The following is a 21484-nucleotide window of genomic DNA, read 5'->3' as shown; positions in this document are numbered from 1 at the left end:
ACTGAGAAAAATCCGTACTCGCACGTGTGCTCCCTTTTTATTTTTTTTATATCTATTTTAAGGCGCATATGCGAGTAAAATGCTCGCACTGTACAGCCCTGTGATGTGATGTACAGACATACAACCCTCTCTCCTCTCCTCAGGACCCAGTGCTGTTTTCAGGCTCTCTGAGGATGAACCTAGATCCCTTTGACAGCTACTCTGATGAGGATATATGGAGGGCTCTGGAGTATTCCCATCTGAAGAACTTTGTGTCTGCCCTGCCAAACAAACTCAGCCATGAGTGTAGTGAAGGAGGAGAGAACCTCAGGTATAACTGCTTTATATACATGTCACCAACCAAAAGCTTTTCCACAACTAATATGTATAACTATACATAGATGTAACTGACTTTTTCCATTCTAAGTTGCTGTTGATGCTGTTTGCTGTACTGACATTTTATGCCTATAGCCCCAATTTCATCAGTACAACAACAGAGTAGTCGTGCCATACTCACAATGGCTGCTTTTCACTTTTCACATTGTTCTCATGCACTAAAAAATTTAATTATTTTTTGCATTCAGTTTTAGTTCAGGTCAGTGACAGTCAACATATTCTGTACAGCTATGACATGATGAAAGCCTTCCCGAGCTCTTTTTCAGCTTAAATGACATAACCTTCCTTTTTCCTGGTACACTTGTTAAGTGAAACTTCTGCAGGAAGTGTTCAGTTTCAATGAAGCTGAACACCAGAAAAAAAAGAACACAGAAGAAGCAGTAGGAGACAATGGCCCCATTCACACTGCCCTTTCAGTGCGTGACTCATGTGCTGATACTGGGCCGTTGTGGAGAGGGGGGACAGTTCCGCTCCGGCTTTGATTCAGTAGCAACGTTACAGGACCAAAACAACTGTAACTTCGCAAATGGTAGTGTCTTTGGCAACTTTTATGAGGAAAAAATAGAAAACGGCATCCCCCCCCTCGAGTGACAAGGTCAGACAGTAGCCCTTTTTACACAGCGACGCCACATTATCTCTGCAGCATTGGTTCACCAATTCTCCGCCGCTGGTGATTCACACAGAGAGAAGCATCTCTGCATTAAAGATGAACCGCTGGAATGTGACAAAGTTACTTTTTCGCTCTAAATTACATAATCGCCATCAGTAAACAGGACCTGTCTGACTGACTCGCAGGGATGGAGGCTGTTTTCCGGGGGGGAGAGCTGACTGTCGCTGTGATTTATTTTAATCAAAAACACTTAGTAAGTTAAAGTGTTTTGCCGGTGACAGACGCTGTTTTTCGGGCAGAAATTTGACAGAGTTGGTAGGGCGGGCGGGAGGATGGACGCTTCTCCACGTATAGCTGTGGTATTTTTTTTCCTCATTTAAGTTACCAAAGACAGTTACTACGTTACTTTTGTTTGGTCATGTAACCTTGACCAACCTATTTGCCTGGAATTTTGTTAGAAACCAGGTTTTATTTTAGATGCTCAACATGGCCTTTGTTGAAAGACTGGCTTCAAAAGCTATACAGAGACATAACACACTTGAGGTTTTATCATAATGCTGACATTCCAATTTTAAATGAACACATGAATGCTGCAATGCATTATCTTCTATTTATTATATAGAAATGTGTTTTTCTATGAAAGGAGACCCTGCTACTTGCCCTCAGCAACCCATAAACATGTGTGCAACAGCATTCTAGATGTATCAGCTGGTTACCAAAGAAGATCAGGGACAGGCCAACCTGCTCCTGAAATAGACCCATCCTTTAAAAAAGTTTGTGCTTTGCCTGCAGTGTGGGTCAGCGGCAGCTGCTGTGCCTGGCCAGAGCTCTGCTGAGGAAAACCAAGGTCCTGGTTCTAGATGAGGCCACAGCAGCTGTGGATATGGAGACAGACAACCTGATCCAGTCCACTATCCGCTCTCAGTTTGAGGACTGTACCGTCCTGACAATAGCTCATCGCCTTAACACCATCATGGACTACACCAGGTACCATAAAATTCACATTACCATTCATAGAATGTTTTTATGTTAACACGTACCTTTTCTGTGTGTGTACCAGTTTATACAGCCAACATTGGTCATGCTTGCCAATGATTCTGTTAATATTGATTCATCATGGCATAGTCATCTCATTATTTCAAGTTATATATCTTATGTTTAATCTAGGGATATGATCTCATCTCATAACAAAAAACTCTTTGACTTCTCTATGTGAAATAAAATGTGTGAATGCCTATAGTCTACTAGACTGTTGACAGTCAGGTGCATGAAGCAGATTTTAGGCTATAGTAGTAACAGATATAGAGGTAGGTATTGTGTATGTAGAAGAAGCAGCAGAAGTACTTGTAATACTTTTTGCTACTTGTACAGAAAGAGTTTCATCAGTGTTCTGGCCCCTCTAGGGTCCTGGTGTTGGACAAAGGAGAGACAACAGAATTTGACTCTCCCTCCAATCTCATCGCTCAAAGAGGAGCATTTTACAAGATGGTCAAGGATGCTGGACTTGTCTGAAAGTACTGTGTGCCTCGCTTCGTCCAGCTGCTACCCCAGCTCCTTCCAGCTGCTCTGGCTTCTTGCTATTGAAGTCCTGAGTTAAAGAGAGGGAGGTCAAGTAGGGGATTTTAAAATTTGCAGTATTTGTTCAAGAGTGTTGATGAAAACAAAGGATATGGTTTACCTGCTCCTCCATATGCTTCCATCCTCCCGTAACTACACAAATTAAAGCTTCCTGTCCCAAACCACCCTGTTTCTTCCTGTACGCCCATTGAACTTGAGTAATTGTACTTGAGTAAGAATGTGGAGTTTTACTTCTCTACAAAATTCCATGCAGTACGTATCATAACTAGTTGACCCCTGGTTGTGGTAACTAGTGCTGAGTCGAGGACAAAATCATATAGTGCGAAATATTGCTCTCAAATCCATAATTTGATTTAAATGCAGGTTGTGATGTGGTTAACCCATATTAAAATGGGCTAATGTATTTTCCCAATGTCCTGACAAACAAGAACCAAAAATTGACCCTTCTTCATGAATGCCTTTTCCTTATTACATACTACATGCTAATTGTATACAGAATGTTCTACATACTCATCTTTGTAGTATGGTATTTCTATACAGCATCAGGACACATCAGGAAACATTGTTCTTAGAGGAGAGTCAGAACATCATCAGGAATGTGCAAGTGGTGGCAGCAAAAGCAGGTTTACCAGCAGATTTATTCAGAAACATAATTTATTGGAGGATGTCATAGACCAAGGCAATGTTGGTTTGTTACATTGAACACCAAAATAATACTGTATGTCACAACACATACAAATCACAACAAAACGCACAAACTCACAGAATCTGTGGGATAGATTCCACTTGACTGTTACTTTACGTCTGGCACTGATTGTTAATTTATTTTGTGTTTGTGTTTTTTCAGCTTTAAATTGATTTGTTCATACAACCTGCTGTTTTGCTCACTACTCCAAGGCATATATTACTAATGTATTCCATGCTTTGGAGCGGAAGTATTTTGAGGAAACCAAACAACATGCAGTTGTTTCAATAAGTCTGCAGTGATTTGATTTGTAAAAGAAAACTTTTAGACATTTAGAGGAAATGCTTCCTTGTGGGGTAGTTAATCTTTGCATACAACAAAACTTTTAGTGTAAATGCAAAGCAGAGTTTTAGTGCACGTCGTTTAGTAACTCCCCAAGCCGTGCTGTTATGTTACTGAATTTATTCAAAGTGAAACACTGTCATACAAGGTGTTGGTAATATGAAAATAATACAGAAATATCAAGGGTGATGGGGGGGGGGGGGGGGGGCTTTTTTTGTCATCAGTATCACATTGGGTGGATGTTACTATGTTGTTACCAAATGTAACATACAACTGTTGCATGTAATGTATGTTTTTTTTGGAACAGTAGATATTTTCTTTTACAGAAGATGAGGGCGGAATGATGACAAAACTTATGAGAAAAGCCAGAATTTTCAGATAAAGGTTAAAAGGAAAGAAATGTCTGAACTTCATGATTTAAGTTTCATTCTGAATATCTCCTAAGGGGTGTGTGTGTGTGCGTGCGTGTGCGTGTGCGTGTGCGTGCGCGTGCGGCCAGCTTGTCCTCTAAGGACAGATGATATATCTCTTCCTAGACTGCATTTGTTAATGTGAGGGTAGTCTCTTACCAAATCATCATTGTGGCTAAACACTGTTGACATGTGTATGTAGTTGTGGCTGTTTGGGGCAAAATAAAGTCTCTCTTTGTTGAAAAGTCAATAGTAGCTTCTGCCAATGTTTTGTTTAAACTCGATTATGTTTCAGTACAATTTAAAGCATCTTGAAATTGAATAAAGCATTCTTGTGATATAGATGATTACAAAGTGTATATTTGATGTTTTTGTATATGCACTCCTTGGTTTATGAAATCTGTTTTGAAATAAAACCAAATTGTCTTAAGTCAGTGTTATGTTTTGTTAATATTTATAACACATTGAATTAAATACACATTTTAAATGCTGACCCACATGTTTAAATGATGGCAAACTGTTATTACATTTGCCAGTTTAAAACATAATGGTCTGCAGTATTGCAATACTCTGTCTGTAGCCTAATCATTTGGCGTGCCTGTGGACAAAAGTGATATTGGCAGCATCACTAGTAAAGATCAGGACCTGTTCAGTATGTGCAGCTGTTTTGAAAGCAAACAAAAAAGATGACAGGTATAAAGAATTACTTAAATAACTAAGAGGAGAACTGCAATAATGGGCGTGGCTGGTGGCCGTATCTGACTCCAGGGCTATTCATGTCAGGCGCCAAACCAGAGGAAGCAGGGTAGACGTTCGGATTCAGGCAGTTAGAAGCTAGGCGAGTCTCCTCACCACCATCTTAAGCAATCCCTATTTGAATTGCCAGTTTTTAAGAAACCTTTTGTAGGTTTAGGGATCTAACCCTTTAAAGGGAGAGCTGGTAGAGTGCCTCCTGGACAGGGGTTAACGTGGGATCTAACATAATAAAATATTATTTAATATTGAGGCATCAATATTGAATTGAGTTTCATAATTAGTTTAAAGTACCAGTTTAAGAATTTTATTTAATTTGGTTATTAGAGCATCATTTAAAGACAGAATGTTTAATGATCATTCAATTTTTTCTGTAATTTTTTTATGGCATAATATTTGAATGTACACTGAGGCTAATTAATCAGTTTTAAATTTAGCTTTTTAAGTGCAACTCCATGTATGATTCAAATTCAACATTGTAAAGTCTGTAATTACTCAGATGGCACTGTCCATAGTTATGCCTCAGTCAGTACCTTGATAACCCCAATTTGAACTAAACTGGCCCCTTAATTGATTTAAATGTTACATGATATTATCTAGTTATTAACTAATTGTCTTTATATGAAATGCCCGTGTTTGCACTATTCAATATTATATTGCTGGCGTTTGCTTTTCTAATGATCTCTAATGAATGAGGTCCAATTAAGCGGAAAACTCACAGGGCGGCAACGGCATAGAGCAGTGATGACGATGATGCTCAGAAAACTACGTTTCCCATCATTCTTAGTCGTCCGGTTTGAGGGGAAGGAAGATGGCGGCGATTGATGGAATGGGGCTCCTGTTGCCGTCTTGAAATGGCAAAAAGCAGTCGATAGTTTCTTTTAACGGCTTATCTCATGTCATAACAAGACGAACCAGTTAATGAAAAACGGGCCCTTTAATCTCAGACTGCAGACCACCGGAGAAAAGGTAATCAATTAGCATACAGCTACTCTTGCTGTGTTCAGCTGGCTAGCGACTATAAGCTAAATTAGCCAGCTAGCCAGCTGAAAACATGCTCCAACATATCCTTAGAGGGTGCTTGTCTTTTAATAAATGTAGTGTAATGTAAGGACAGTGATTAAACTGGATTACAGATATCGTATACACCGTTGGCTACAAATATATGTAGCTAGACCTCCAGCGGCGTTACCCGTCAGCTCACACAGGCTAAGAGTGAGCACAGATTACGCACAGCTATATCTCTAACACGACAACAAAACGTTTTCTTTCCTCCTTCGGCAAAGGAAAGAAAGGTCTGAGTCAGTATACAGCAAGCAGAAATGAGAGGTCATTGCCGAAACAAAATCATATAATAAGTGGACTATAGATAACGTGTTAATGACATTACACAAAAGACAGTTGACTCCCTGCTGCTTGTAATCAATAACGAAAAAAACATTGCCTGCACATGTTAGTGTGCATAGTTTCTTATGCCATACGTCACACACCGCGTTCCTTTCTTTCTTTTAAATTTGCTTTGTAATATTATTAATATTGATGGTTTAAGGTGGACTAGCAGGCTGACCTGTCAGACCTGTATCTGACCAGGCTGACAGAGAATCCATGTACGGATTCATGCATGGATACATCCCATCAACCTTAAGTGGAGTTCCAGCCATTTCTATCTGGTCGGAGATATATAGATATCCCGAGATCAGAACTAGCAGCTAAAGCTAAAAACACATTTTCCATGTGGAAATGACTCAAATAAACGATAGTGGATGGGAGTCTTGGTGAATACATGAACCAGGGGTGTGAACTGTAGGCATAAGGGATGTACAAAAAAAAAATCTTCTACTACTTCCTTGGATGCCAAGACAAAAATATATGTATGTTGCTAATGTTCAAGATAACTGCCTGCATAATGATATTGCATAAATTCTACCTGATACAGCACAATGGCTGGCATAAAACATACTTTGTTGTCACAAGATGCCATGGCCTGCTTATGTAGTGCATGGCAGCTTCATGCTGAGCTGCTGCTTTTTACATTTAGCTGTAGTAAAGGGTTGTTATCTATGACTGTTGACAGGGTATTTTCAGGCCAATTCTTGCCAAGAACAGTGTGCCTTTCATGGTTGAAATAAGTGAAGGCCTGGATGAAGCGCCGCTCCCTTATTTTAGTTTAAGGATGCAGGATATGGATATGATCTCAGCCTGAAGCCACCATGGCAACTGCTGATATAGGAGACGCATCAACTGAACTCAAACCCCCTCCTGAAATATTTTGCGTTCCTGTTGACTTATGTTCACAACACTCATATTGTCGACAAGAAAACCACAGTTTGTAAGCATTTGTAGCATCAGACATGCAACCTTATCCAGTGGTAGAAAACCCTGGATGTAAGTATTTAATTGGTGTACTGAGACTATGCTACGAAATGCCAAGCAGGTCGTTACCACAAAAGTGTTGCCCATTGTGTATGATAATGTTACAGAAAAAGTCTGAGCAGTGCAGATTTAGTTAGCCTTAACAGATTGCTGGACCTCCAGGGCAACACAGAGCTACATGACCATTACAACACACTCTTCACATCTGTAGTTACAAAAAAGTGTCACTAGATGGCAGGTACCCTCAGTGACATCTCTTCCGTTTACAGTAAGTTTCCAATTGACTGGTGAAACAAGTTATTACATTTAAATCGTTCATAAATGATTTAAATGTGACAACTTGTTTCACCAGTCAATTGGAAACTTACTGTAAACGGAAGAGATGTCACTGAGGGTACCTGCCATCTAGTGATGGCAGGTACCCTCAGGTAACCTGCCGTGTGTATCTAGTGTATGGTAATGTGACAGAAAAAGTCTGAGCAGTGCAGATTTAGTTAGCCTTAACAGATTGCTGGACCTCCAGGGCAACACAGAGCTACATGACCATTACAACACACTCTTCACATCTGTAGTTACAAAAAAGTGTCAATAGATGGCAGGTACCCTCAGTGACATATCTTCCGTTTACAGTAAGTTTCCAATTGACTGGTGAAACAAGTTGTTACATTTATATTGTTCATAAATGATTTAAATGTGACAATAAGGCCTTAGTATCGAGTTACATTTGTGTCTTTATTACATGCAAGAAAATAAATGATCTGAGAGAAAAAAAAATGTTTGAGAGAAAAAATTATCACACTGATAGCAAAAAATAATAATATTTGAGACTAAAAAAAGTTTTGAGAGAAAGTATTTTCTCATAGAACATAACAAAATATAAATTTGACATTTTTAAAATTATTTCTGAGAAAACAAAATCTGTCTCAGTACTTTTTTTAACTCTCAAATATTTATTTTTTGCTATCAGTGTGAAAACATTTTCTCTAAAAAAAAATGTGTTTCTCTCAAACGTTTTTCTTCTCTCTCTCAAAACCTAAGTCTTTGCTCTCGATGCAGTTTCTTGCTCTCGTGTCAGGATTTTGCTCTCGCTGTGAAAATAATGTCATGGGCCACGTTCCTATTGGCCAGTCGGGTGGCCGGCATAGATTCACCGGCATAGATGCGCTGCCTTAGTTGAGCGCGGAGACTCCAATGTTTGGGTAAGATGATGACACACAGAACTCGATTGGTAGCTAGCTGAGCACGTTGTAATCAAAATTATTCCCATCAGCAGGGCTGTACAGTGCGAGCATTTTACTCGCATATGCGCCTAAAAATAGATTGTGCGAGTAGAAAAAATAAAAAGGGAGCACACGTGCGAGTACGGATTTTTCTCAGTAACGGGTAATCTACTCATCTACTAATTACTATTTCAATCCTTACAACGCTGTTACCGTTACGACTATTAAATGTGGCGCATTAGAAACTGAAGTTGATCATTGAAGCTGTTTTCATCCGACTCGGCTCTCAGCCACCGGAGCTGCAGAGCTGTTTTATTTTCCTCCGGTGAGGGAGGAGGGAGGGGCGGGACAACCGCATAAGTGATGATGATTGGCTCACTAACGTTGAGTGAGAGTTCTTAAGCCAATCGGTGGCAATGTTCGGTTTACACACAAGCCACACACGCACACAAGCAGCCTCACACACACAAACTAGCAGAGGTGAACTGAAGCAATGAAGAGTCCGGAGGGAAAGTTAACGTTTTCAAAGTGGAAGTACAGACACTACTTTAATCTCCTTTGTCCATGTTCATTGTAAGCAACTCTGATCTAATGAAGCATCTCTCAGTGGCACACGCTTCTACAAAACTAACACTGGCCAAAAACTCAGTTGCTGACGCTGTTGATGATGATAGCAGGCCAGGTGTGGCTAACGTGAGCTCCGCTAACAGCTTCACAAAAACTTGTGACACAGACTGAACTGAATGCAATGATAGACAGGTATGTTGTTGAGAACTTGCTCCTGTTATCAACAGTTGACTCAGACTCCTTCAGAGCACTCATTGGTAAAATATTGGGGAGAACAGGAGCCGGTCCGCCATGCATAACTACATTTTCTAAATACATATGTAGATGCCGAGTACGCTAAAATGAATGCCGAGCTCAAAAGGGGGAATAAATAAATAACGCAATGGTTACTTTTCCTGGTAATTAATTACTTGTATAGTGGAGTAATTCAGTTACTAACTCAGTTAGTCAGTTTAAAAGTAACGTGCCCAACACTGGTCATAGCTTACAACTTTTCTTTTTTCACACGCTGGATAAACTCAGCCAAGAGTGCCAGGTGACCTGACTACAGAAAGATGTGGGACAGGGGACAATGTTCTCTGTGTTTAATTGAGGGTTGCAGTAGGCCTTATGATGGCACTGTGTTTATATGTTTGAGTGCACATGTGTGTTACTGTGTACGTGATTTAAGTGTTAATAATACAATTGTGTTATTTAAGAAATTTCAAAGTGCTCCTAAATTTTTTCTGTGCTCCTAAATTTTTTAATTTAAATACATATGTAGATGCCGTAGATGTGCATGTAGATGTGCTCCTAAATTTTTTAATTTAGGAGCACCTGTGCTCCTAGTGAAAAAGCTAAGCGTACAGCCCTGCATCATAGGAATGACTGTCTAGCCCTATCAGGTTACTGTGCGTTCAGACCAAAAGCGCACAAAGAGGAAAATCTGCCTTGTCCACTCCACCTAAGTCGCTTAGTCACCCTGTTCGTTTTTGCTTCTAAATTTAAAGGGCCCGCACGCCACTCGCGTTAAACACCACCACGCAACTACTGCTGTAGCACAGCCCATCCATTTACCGACATCGTTGATCACGGAAAGTTACTTGATGAACAGTAACTTGATAACGCACTACGCGCGCGCGTACACTAACACACACACACACACACGCACGCACACACGCACGCACACACGCACACACACACGCTTGGACACACGCACAGCCACTGGAGAAACTGCTATTGCAGGGGTGGACTGGCCAACAGGAGTACCGGGATTTTTCCCGGTGGACCGATGGACGGCCGTTTTTTATTTTATTTTTTATTCATTGATTTATTTATTTCTGCTGCGCCTATCGTTTCTCTGTCAACCCCAAGAGAGAGAGAGATTGACGAAAAAATCTAACTGAGCTTCAGCGTCTGTCCGAGGAGGACAGTAACAGGGCCACGCTGCCTGGTGGAGGGAGGAAGAAGTCTAGCGAGGAGCTTGAGATAAACATGCGGGAATTAGTTATCAGCAAACGGGCACGCCACGAGAGAGTGTCCCGCATGATGATCAGGGCGATGGCGACACAAATGTACGCCACCATGAGTGACAGCAGAGATGACGAGTTTGCCGCGAGTGCTGGTTAGCTGAATCGTTTCCTCCGCCGCAACAGCTTCACTTGCAGAAAGATGCCAGAGAATTTGCCGAGAAGCTGGCGAAGTTTGTGACATTTTCATCCCAGAATTTTGCCCCAAATAAACGCCCCGGCTGTTATTTGGTAATTTACGGTATGATAACTCTCCCGGCCAGGGAGAGAGACATGCATCACAATGCTCAGCTGCAGACACAGCGGAGAGGTGACGAGTAATGACAGTAATCAAGGTTTCCAGCGCCATCTCTTAACGAAGGTTTGGTAGGAGCCAAAGTTACGCGGGTGTTTCTCTCAGACCGACCTGACCGATGGACGACAGCAGAACTAGACATTAAGTAGGCTATCCTAACTGTAAGCTAGTTTGTTATTACTGATCGCTAATTAGCCATCATGCTAGGTAAACTTACTACCTTTGTTCATCATATACAACCTACTGTACAGTTTTACTCCATGGACTCAGAATTAACTTTTGTTTTGATGAACAAGCAGTTACTCTTCAGGTGCTTTGAGGCTAGCAAGTGCAAAGGTAGAAACTAGCTCACTACTCATTAAATAATTAGCGATTAGCTTTACTAGCGATTAACATGCTAATAATATAATACACATTCATGAATATGAGTGCTATTCTTTGTCCATGACAATCTGGCAAACACATCAGTAATGGCAAACTAGCTTACAGTTAGGATAGCCTATTTAATGTTTAATCTTCAGTGATGTTAGCTGAGCTAAACTCCACATTACTAACCAGTTAAACATCCTTTAATACTCTCTAACCTGATAGGGCTAGACAGTCATTCCTATGATGGGAATAATTTTGATTACAACTTGCTCAGCTAGCTACCCATGGAGTTCTGTGTGTCATCATCTTACCCAAACATTGGAGTCTCCGCGCTCAACTAAGGCAGCGCATCTATGCCGGCCACCCGACTGGCCAATAGAAACGTGTCCACGCCCATGACATTATTTTCACAGCGAGCAAAATCCTGACACGAGAGCAAGAAACTGCATCGAGAGCAAAGACTTAGGTTTTGTGAGAGAGAAGAAAAACGTTGGAGAGAAACACATTTTTTTTTTTTTTTGAGAGAAAATGTTTTCACACTGATAGCAAAAAATATATATTTGAGGGTTAAAAAAAGTATTGAGACAGATTTTTTTTTTCTCAGAAATAATTTTAAAAATGTCAAATTTATATTTTGTTATGTTCTATGACAGGGTTTTCCCTGCCATTATACGGCTTAGGCACGGCGCCCAAGCATTTTTGCCTCCCGCCTAATAATGAGAAAATACTTTCTCTCAAAACTTTTTTTAGTCTCAAATATTATTTTTTGCTATCAGTGTGATAATTTTTTCTCTCAAACATTTTTTTTTCTCTCAGATCATTTATTTTCTTGCATGTAATAAAGACACAAATCTAACTCCATACTTAGTGTGGTACACTGCAAACGAAGAACTGAAGTTATATCACTTACTATGTAGACAATCTTTTGAAATAAGAATTAAAAAATTGAGATTGGCATGAAAGCAATAATCCTAGACTAGACTGGTCTAAAAATGGTATAGCCATCTCTGCTAAAAGCAAAAAAGATTAAGGATCGAAACGTGACCTTACCATCGGAAATCAAATCGAAACGAAGATTTGGAGAATCCTGGGCAGGTAAATTATTGTTTCCCATTAATGGGAAAATAAAATGTCAGCTATCACAGATAGTGACATAGGTGAAAAATAGAGCCAGTAATACAAAACAAAATGTTTTCATTTACTTAAGTTCAGCATCTACAGTAGGTGGCAGTATGCACCTTTACAGTTGGTCTGCTTTTGGCAATGAACACAGAGAAAAAGAAGAAAAAACAGCACACTGTTGTCACACTCATGACATTGAACTGCTGCAGGTGGAGCCATGCAGAGAGGTAGAGGATAGAGGAGGGGAAAAGGCTGTTTTAACCCAGCAAGTCTTATTAGAGCTGTGGAATATTAAATCATTAATCTTTGTTTACCAAGTCTTGACCTTTCTTATATTCACTTGTGCATAAACTACAGGGGCCTGTAAGATGAAGCAGGAATTGAGGTTAGCAAGGTATCTTTAGGATTAACAAATGGTTTTCAGTGTTACAAAACTGATTGACTTCTGGGGGACATCGCCATGGTAACTCATGTTGCACACCTAAGCTGCTCCAGAGCAAGTTATAGATAGATAGATAGATTGATAGATAGATAGAATTACTTTAATGATCCCGGACAGGGATATTATTTTGTTACAGCAGTAGTGGGTCCGCAAATAAAACACTTTGAACATAACATAAATAGAAGGCAATATATACATAGTGTATATATACAATGCAAAGTGTGCTGTTAACAATATATACAACAAAACAAAATATGCAAAATATATTATAAACAATAATAATTTATACAAACAGTAGAGAGACCAGAGTTCTCAAGATAACAGATCATCACATTTAAAAGCAGTGACTAATCCATTCTCTGGAAAATGGCCTTATTTTTTATTGAACATCCCTGTTGGCAGCAATCAACAATATCTAAACCAATATTTTACCAATATCATCTTACAACAGAGACAGATTGACACTGCGTACTTGTTAGCTTATAAGATATGGGAGTAGAGTTTTGAACTGAGTTTTCTATATTTATTTTCTTTACTTGTTACCATGTCTGTTTGACACTGATAGATATTAAGATAAAAAGGCTTAAACAGGCATACACATGCCATAAGAATGCATCTAAGCAACATACTTATTTACTTTAATTACATACATGTAATCATTGTCAGATCTACTTGTGCACTTATAATTGGCCAGTGTTTTTTTATTTTATATAAAATGTAGAATTGTTGTTTATCAGTTATCTTATTGGTGTTGGCCAGGAGAAGTAGGTATACATCAGTTATGGTGTAGGCTGAAAAAAAACATATTGTGCATCCCTAGAAACTTCCCATTGCTTGGTGCTTTTTTTTAAAATCCCTTTTCGCCCTCAAGTTTTTTGCTCATACCACGCATGCTCTCCAGCCTCTGCCACCTTTGTCTAAAAAATAAAATAAAATCCGGGGAATACCATGTTGACCAAAAACAGAAGAAGAATACAAATTTGTTGCTCTAGTTGTCTTACAAATAAATTGTAATTGATCAGCTTGTATCCCTATGAATTATTCTCACACCTTTTAAGTGCGCACAAGAGCTACATTGGAGTCTCTCTCAAAATGTCCAATTGCATTTTCATTGTAAGATAAAGACTGAATGTGTCCTTTCCTTTCTACTAGGTGTCCTGGTTTTCTACCGACCTCCAAGTCCCAGTGTCTGACTATTGCATCACCATTTTTCCTGGCCCATGGACTTGACTCCAGCATCAGGCTTCAAAAGGAGGCCTGCTGCCTCCTCTTCCCCAAGTAGAGTGAGAGAGATTGCCAGGAGCACTCCTCCCTGCTCACCCTCTCTGTCCTTGTCATCGCCTTCATCGGATCCATCTTCACCCTTGTCTACATCCTCTGTTGGTGCCAACTTGTCAATTTATCAGAACCATGTAAAAGGTTATACCCAGGGGACAGTGGTGGCCAGGGTGTCTTCCACTTCTCCCTCTCTTGCTACACAGTCTCCCTCCACACCTAGACCAAACACCAACTCATCAGATTCCTTCCTTCTGGCTTCAGTGCAGCCAAGTGTTGATTGTGAAGACGAGAGCAGGAAAAGGGAGATGTATGACCCTTTTCATCCAACTGAGGGGTTGAGGGGGGATGAGGGGGAGGCAGAGAAATATGACCCCTTTGACCCCACAGGTTCTCCAGCTTCAGATGCTGATGAGAGGAATGTCAAAGTGAAGGGGGTGAAGAGAAACACTGAGCAAGGAGATGAGGAGGAGAAAGAGGAAGAACCTCCAGATTCCACTGACACCTTGACAGACCTGCCAAGCCCCTGTATGGACAGCAAGCTCTGTCTTAGAAGGAGAGTGGACTGTAGCACCATCAACGCTGGAGAGCGGAGGGATAGTGGTGACTCTGATCACTCTGAGATAGAGGAGGGGGAGATAGTTGGGGCTGCTGACAGAAATGGAGGCAATAAGATACCAGCTGGAGAAATCCTCCCCCTCAGTTCTCCTAGCATTTCCTTCTTTGGTTCAAAGCCTGAGCGCATCCTGCGGGTGCTGGATGTGGATGGCTTTGTGTCTGTGCGTACAGAGGGCACCTGGGAGGTGGACGGGGAGCCTGAGGATGAGCCTGTGGTAGGAGTGGAAGATTTGAGAAGGAAGCTGGTCAGCAGGCGGAAGGAAAGATATCTATCCTTTCCTGCTTCTTCCTCCCTCTCTCCTCAGCCACTGCCTCCTCCCTCCCATCCTGTAGTTTCTACACCCTCTCCCCCTCTCACACCTCCTGTAGAGCAAGGCAGTAAAAACCAAAAGTCCTCCAAGAGTTCCAAGGACCGTGACCGACAAAAAAGCAAGGATAGAAAGGCTGGGGAGAAGGAGGAGAAAAGAAAAAAGAGAAGAAAGGACAAAGAGGGAGGTCAAGAGAGGAGCAAAGAAAAGGACAGAGGGCGCAAGGAGGTTAAAGGAACAAGGAGCAGCAGGAGCAGCAGCCGAAAGATGAAGAAAAGACGTCACAGCAGCCCAGATGCTCCACAATCAGGCAACTCTTCTGGAAGAGGGGGCCGCACTAGGCACTCCTTTTCCAGCCTATCTGAAGAAAGAAACAGAGAGAGGGAAAGAGATAAAGACGGAGGCAGGGACAGAGTTAGAGATAGAGACAGAGAGAGGGAAAGAGACAGAGGAAGAGAGAGAGACAGGGATAAAGACAGAGAGCAAGATCGTACCAGTAGTCGTAGAAGAGATGAAAGAGATCAAGATTCTAGCTCTCGAAAGGAGAGGGAAAGAAAGAGAAGACAACATTCAAGCAGCAGAGAATGCAGTTTTTCAAAGAGGTCCAAAAGAAGCAGAGAAAAGAGGGAAGGCGATAGAGACAGGCAGCTTGAGAGGGATAGGCGACGGGATGGTCGTCCTGTTGTCCCGCCATCTATCCAAGATCTTAATGGGTCTGACCTCTTTGCTATCAAGCGAACCATTACAGTCACCACCACCACAACCACTACCACCGTACCTGGCTCCCCGAGACTTGCCCCAACCTCTCCCTGTCGGCCCATGCAGGAATCTGACAAACCCCACAAGAGAAAGAAGAAGAGAAAATGGCATTCAGCTGGAGAGGTGGAGAATCGAGGAAGTGGACACAGCCGATCACAGTCACTCACACCACCAAGGTATCACAGCTATGAGTCAGACCACTATTCAGATAAATTAGAGATTGATGTGTTGTCTTTGGATGGTGAGGCTTTGGACTCTGACTACCCATCATTAGAGGATACACCTCCTGCTGCCTTGCCTCCAGAACCACCTGTCCCAAGCCCTAAAACTAAGCTTACCCCCAAGACTGGACACCCAAAAAAAAAGTCTCATGCATTAAAGAAAATTGGCCAATCTGAATCCTCCTCATCCAATAGAACTAAAAGTAAATGCCTCTCCTCACTGACTGTGACATCAGGCTCTGCTTCTGTCTCATCTGGAATCCCCTCAGTAAAGCGAGCCAGGAAGATGGGGAAAGACAGAGACCGCGACAAAAGCAGCAGAAAGGATTTGGGTCGCTCTGGCAAATCAAAGAAAGAAAGTGGCGGCAGTCGGAAAAGCAAGCTACAGTCCAAAGTATCTGTGCTGGTGCGAGAGGGTGTGAGTAGTACCACAGGTACTTCAGTTGGCTCAGGAAAGCTGGGCATGGACCTGTTAGGGTCAGGGGGTACAGGGCCAGGCGGTGGGGGCTCTGTGGTAGGTGGCTCGATTGCAGTGGTCTTCTGCAGGGACAATGAGAGCAGGTCTCCGTTCCTAAAACCTTGCTCAGAGCCGCTGTCACTCGGAAGCCGCAGTAAGGATTTGGCTAGTGTGGGAAAGCGAAGCAGTCTGGCTGCACCACCATCCACCTTAACCAGTCCTGCAGGGATGAAATCCAAGAAAACAAAACCAAGCTCCATCACATCCACCTCATCCTCTGCCTCCTCCCCCTCATCATCTCTGGCAACCAAGCGTCGTCGCCGCCTGGCCAAGAAGACAAGAGAAAAAGGTGGACCCTCTGGCTTGAAAGTTGGAGATGGCAGCCAGGCAAAAGTAACATCTGAGGGCTGGGGTGGAGCCTCCTTAGATGTCCAGTCAGCCATTGCAGATGGGAGCAAGACAGTCAGTCCACATAATAGCCAAGCTGGCCCTGCACCCTCTTGTTCCTCCTCTTCTTCCTCATCTTCCTCCACCAGTGTGCTCCCACCCTCCTCCTCACCACCCCACACGCCTCCACCCTCAATGGCTCCTTTGCGGGACACCAGAGACTCTTCCCCAGACTCTCAGACTGTAGACAGCAGCTGCAAGACTCCAGACCCTTCTTTCCTAGCTGAGGACTGTCCAACTCAGACCAGCCCCACACTCCCTGCATCCAGTCCGTCCAGCATGTCCACTGCCCAGGCAGCTGGCCTCAACATTACCATGTCTTCATCGACTGCCAAGCCCCCTCCTCCAGATGATACAATCAAATCGCTGGCCTCACCCCCTTGTTCATCCTCTTCGACAGGCTGTGGTCTCACTTCCCTCTCTCTACCACTGTCTTCATCTGACCCCTCCTCTTCTTCTTCTGTGTCCTCCTCATCTGCTAGTAAACCTCCTCCTCCTCCACCCCCAGCAGCATCCACCCTGCCCTGGAGTCTGCAAACTGGGGTGGACTGCACAACTGGAGGAGTTCTAGCACGTGAGTAGAGATGTCTGTAGGGTGGCTTTACTTGGTTGTCTTGTGTTATTTTGTAGTGCTATGCTTTCAAAGCTTCTGGCAGCTCACAATAATCCACAAAATGTCGTGGTGATTAGTTGGTAAATAAGTCAATTTAACTCTAAAAGAAATTTACAAAAAAAGAACTTTATGGAATAAAAAGAGACCATCAGTTGATCCCTAACAGCAGTCTGCAGTGTTCATTTTTTCTAATTAGCACGGATGGTGGAAATCAATCAGGGCTTGCCCATGAATCATAGAGTTGTTGTTATTTACACAAAGTTTCCCACAAGATTTTGTGAGACTAGGGTGGGTGGACCCCTTACCCATTGTCTTCATTTTGAAGTTAAATGGGTCAATACAGTGCACTTTAAGAGGAAAATTAAAAAGACTAAATGATAAACAGCATGACCATAATACGAAAAAATATAAACTGTAGAAATGAATAAAATGTAACTCTGAGCTCTGGCTCTGCTGTCCGGTAGCAAGTCCAGTCGTAAAGTTTCACTATACTAGGCAGCTTTGACTATAATATGTTACCATAGTTGTTTTTCAGTCTCATGTTTGTTAGGCACAAAGTCATAATACACAGCGCTGGTAAAAAAAAACACAGACCAAAAGACAATGCCCAGTAAGCAGGACAGACAGCTTAGACAGAGATGGATTTCAGCTTCACTGTACTTTTACTGGAAACCACAAGTTTAGCGGTTTCTTGAAAGTCTTTCATATGGTGTATCCTTCTTTTTATGACCTTCTTTATGTCTGTCTATCTGGCCGGCTGGCTGGCTGGCTGTCTGGCTAGCTATCTATCTAGCTATCTATAAGCACACTATGTCTTACTGACTTCCAGCATCCCTAATGGGCAATCTCTGCATCTGCACTTCATATTGTTGTTGTAACAGGAGAACCAAAGTAATCAATATGGCCAAATTTTGATAGAAGCACTTAACATTATCAAATCATAAAGTCACAAACTCTCAGAATATGGAACATACAATTGTGCATGTTGCATTGGCATGTGTGTTATGTTAATGTATAGTCCTATAGTTGGACATGTACTTTTTATGAAATAATGCTCTCTATCATTCTTCCTCTCAGTGACTGCTTTACTATTCAAAATGGAGGAAGCCAATATTGCCAGCAGAGCAAAAGCACAAGAGTTCATTCAAGCAACCAGCCAGGTAAGAGTGAGGCTGACTGCCTCTCTGTCTTAAGATGTAATTCTTCTCTGTTTTGATTTGAAATGATCAAATGTAACAATTGTCACATTTTCAGAACTAATAATTAAATAAGAGTACAAAGAGTGACACATTTGTTTCTTCTCCATAATCTTTTTTTAACAGTTAAGAGATAACTTTTCATTTTGTTTTAAACCCATTGCTTTATATTGATTTAAAATGAATATTAGGGATGCACAACTTATCAGATAGATTAATTATTGATGCTGTTGTGGCGTTCATAACACTGAACTGCTGCACCTGTGTAGAACCGAACACTGTAGTCATGAGCTACACATGTTGTCACTGGTGTGAACTTCCTACCAAGTAGAACACAACAGGAGGGACAGAGTCTGCATGTCTGACCATAAAATCTTATCACAGCTATAGAATATCAAATAAACCATCTACGCTCACTACATCGTAGCCTTTCTTACACTCTTGTGCATAAAAAAACATAAAAATGGTGCATACAAATATCCGTTATCTTATCAGCTATAAAATCCGTATTGTGCATACCTAATAAATATGTTAGGCTTTATATTGTTATTTCCTCAGCATTTGACAAAAAAGTTCAAAAGCATCCTTTTGATCAGTGATCGATATCAGCCAATACTGCAACCAGTGATCATGATTGGCCGAAAAAATTATGATTGGAGTACCCTTAACTTTGTCTCATGTCTCTCACACAGATCCTCTCACAGGCTAACCAGAGTCAGTCCCAGCAGCACGCTCCTCCTCCCTCAGCCTCCTCTGCCTCACAGATCCCTCCCCCTCCTGCTCTCCCTCCGCCTCCTGGACTGAGCCCAGCACAGTTCATCCTCCACGGCTCTCTCCCTTTGGTTGGTTGCACCAAAACTCCACCCTCTCTCCTGCACCAATCAATAGGTGGTGGATGTGCACAGACCCCACCCTCCATCATGCCTGTGGTGCTGTCAGGAGTCACTGGTAGCTCTGGTGACACTGGATGGGACAATGAGAGCAAAGACCCTGATAAGGTAAAATTGACGTTCTTGACCCCGATATGCACACTTTGCTCTCCTTTATGTAATATATTCCACTCATGCAGCATGGCTGCTTATCAGCATCTACGAAAGGAACCAATCATTTTGAAATATCTCAATCAAAATTAATTCAGTGTACAAAGTTATCTTGTTCATACCTTGAACAAATGATAATATCCATACAGTTTTAAAACATGCTATTTCAGTATCTGTAACTAAGCAACTGTTGTACTCAAGTATTCAACTAATTGATTTAATATTTGGATAAGATCTAAAGAGGTAAAGATGGGACTAAGTAGGCCTTGAATGACAGCACAGGGTATGAGCTTGGCTGGCTACAAGGTTTATAAACCTAATGTTGAGTCAGAATTATGTACATGCCAACCTGACTGTAATGGAAATGTGGAGATCTGCAACTTCCAACCCTTTATTTATTTTAACTTGTCTCTTTCCTGAATTGTCCAGTATCTGAAGAAACTGCATACCCAGGAACGGGCAGTGGAGGAGGTGAAGCTTGCCATCAAACCTTACTATCAGCGCAAAGACATCAACAAAGACGAATACAAAGACATCCTCAGGAAAGCTGTGCACAAGGTCAGCCTCAGCACATACAACATGTAACAGCGATAAGAATACACTGACTACTTAAAGCAAAACTCTCACCAAAATGCAACCTGGACTATTTTTTGAATGTACCTCTGTGTTTTAAGCAAACTCTGTGTACACAAACAATTTCTCAATGCTCATGTTCATGTGTAGAGACCCTGGTGATACTACGAGAAAAGTTTCATGTTGTGTCGAGCCTTCTGTTTTAGCAGTAGAGATTTTGATGCTATTGTAAAGTTGCCCATAGCACTCCCATTGTAATTGATTTTGACCCGAAAACGGAAATACGGTAAATCTTAAAAGTGGCTCTTTTGTCGTAATTATGCTTTTACACGAAGGTTTGAAGGCATTTTGGCGAGAGTTTCGCTTTAAATCGGTGTGTGCAACGATGCATATCTTGTAATTCACAATATTTTAGTGTTACTCTGTGGAGTATGCTTACAAATATGTCAATCTGGCAGATATAGCAATAGTAGTTGTCTATTCCTGCATGAAACCCCACGAAAAAAGCTTAACTACTCTTAATGTCCATGTATCAAAACTGGTTATTTAATCACACTGTGTCATTGTCTCAGATCTGCCACAGCCGCACTGGAGAAATCAATCCTGTCAAAGTCAGCAACCTTGTCAAGCTGTATGTCCAGCGCTACAAATACTTCCGGAAACATGGACGCAAAATGGATGAGGAAGAGAGGGATGATAGGGAGCCAGGAGCGTTGCATTCCTCTGCTTGATAGGAGACTATCTAGAATGGTGCCCTACTCTGCATTCTGAAAAAGATCTGGCCCATCCACTGATTGTTGTCTATTTTTTATTGGTTTAATAGCCCACTTTGTCTATGCTTTTATGTGATCTTATGGAGGTCTCTCCTCTTATCTCTGTGACCTCAGTGTAAATATCTCACACATAGAAAATGTAATATGTATACAATGTTCAGGACATAAATGCTGTCATGCATACCTGTGTGATTTAATACAGTCCAGTACACCAACCCTGCAATAAATACTACCTTTGTGAAGCTCAATAGTTTTAAAGTTTTCGTTAACTGTGTCTGTTAGAAACTTTGCAATGGTGGTACTAACTGCAAGGCTATATTTCAATAGCACTGGATTAGGTGTTCATGCTAATCTGTCTATACCATCCCCATGTATATCATAATCCAAGATGAGGGGGGATATTATATTGTTGTGTACTGTAAAGACACTACACTGCATTCCCCCTCTATCTGTCTGTGTCTTTGCAGCCGGTGTGCAGGCTTGAGCTGTCAGTGAGATGGAGGGCTGAATAATGATGGTTCAAATACACTGACATTTGACCTCTAGGTTCTTTGA

General features: G+C 41.6%; 2 protein-coding genes across 7 annotated transcripts in view; both read left to right on the top strand.

Annotated features, from left to right (window-relative positions):
• The window catches only part of abcc1 (ATP binding cassette subfamily C member 1 (ABCC1 blood group)), a 76899-nt gene extending 72469 nt beyond the window's left edge, over window positions 1-4430 (top strand). For all 6 annotated transcript variants that reach the window (XM_030409562.1, XM_030409559.1, XM_030409560.1 and 3 more), the window contains 3 exons: window positions 144-310; window positions 1778-1972; window positions 2389-4430. In XM_030409562.1, coding sequence (XP_030265422.1) covers window positions 144-310; window positions 1778-1972; window positions 2389-2497 — 471 coding nt within the window. In that variant the 3' untranslated portion in view covers window positions 2498-4430. The remainder of the gene's footprint in view (window positions 1-143; window positions 311-1777; window positions 1973-2388) is intronic.
• Window positions 4431-5523: 1093 nt separating this feature from the next.
• Window positions 5524-21484, top strand: scaf1 (SR-related CTD-associated factor 1). Its single transcript, XM_030409904.1, has 6 exons — window positions 5524-5722; window positions 13802-17308; window positions 18425-18507; window positions 19236-19541; window positions 20013-20141; window positions 20729-21484. The coding sequence occupies exons 2-6, from the start codon at window positions 13870-13872 to the stop codon at window positions 20885-20887; spliced, it is 4116 nt and encodes a 1371-aa protein (XP_030265764.1). The 5' UTR covers window positions 5524-5722; window positions 13802-13869; the 3' UTR covers window positions 20888-21484.

The sequence above is a fragment of the Sparus aurata genome, chromosome 24, assembly GCF_900880675.1.
Source record: "Sparus aurata chromosome 24, fSpaAur1.1, whole genome shotgun sequence".
Taxonomy (NCBI): Eukaryota; Metazoa; Chordata; class Actinopteri; order Spariformes; family Sparidae; genus Sparus; species Sparus aurata.
The sequence above is the reverse complement of the archived record's forward strand: the minus strand, read 5'-3'. Positions and strand labels throughout refer to the sequence as shown.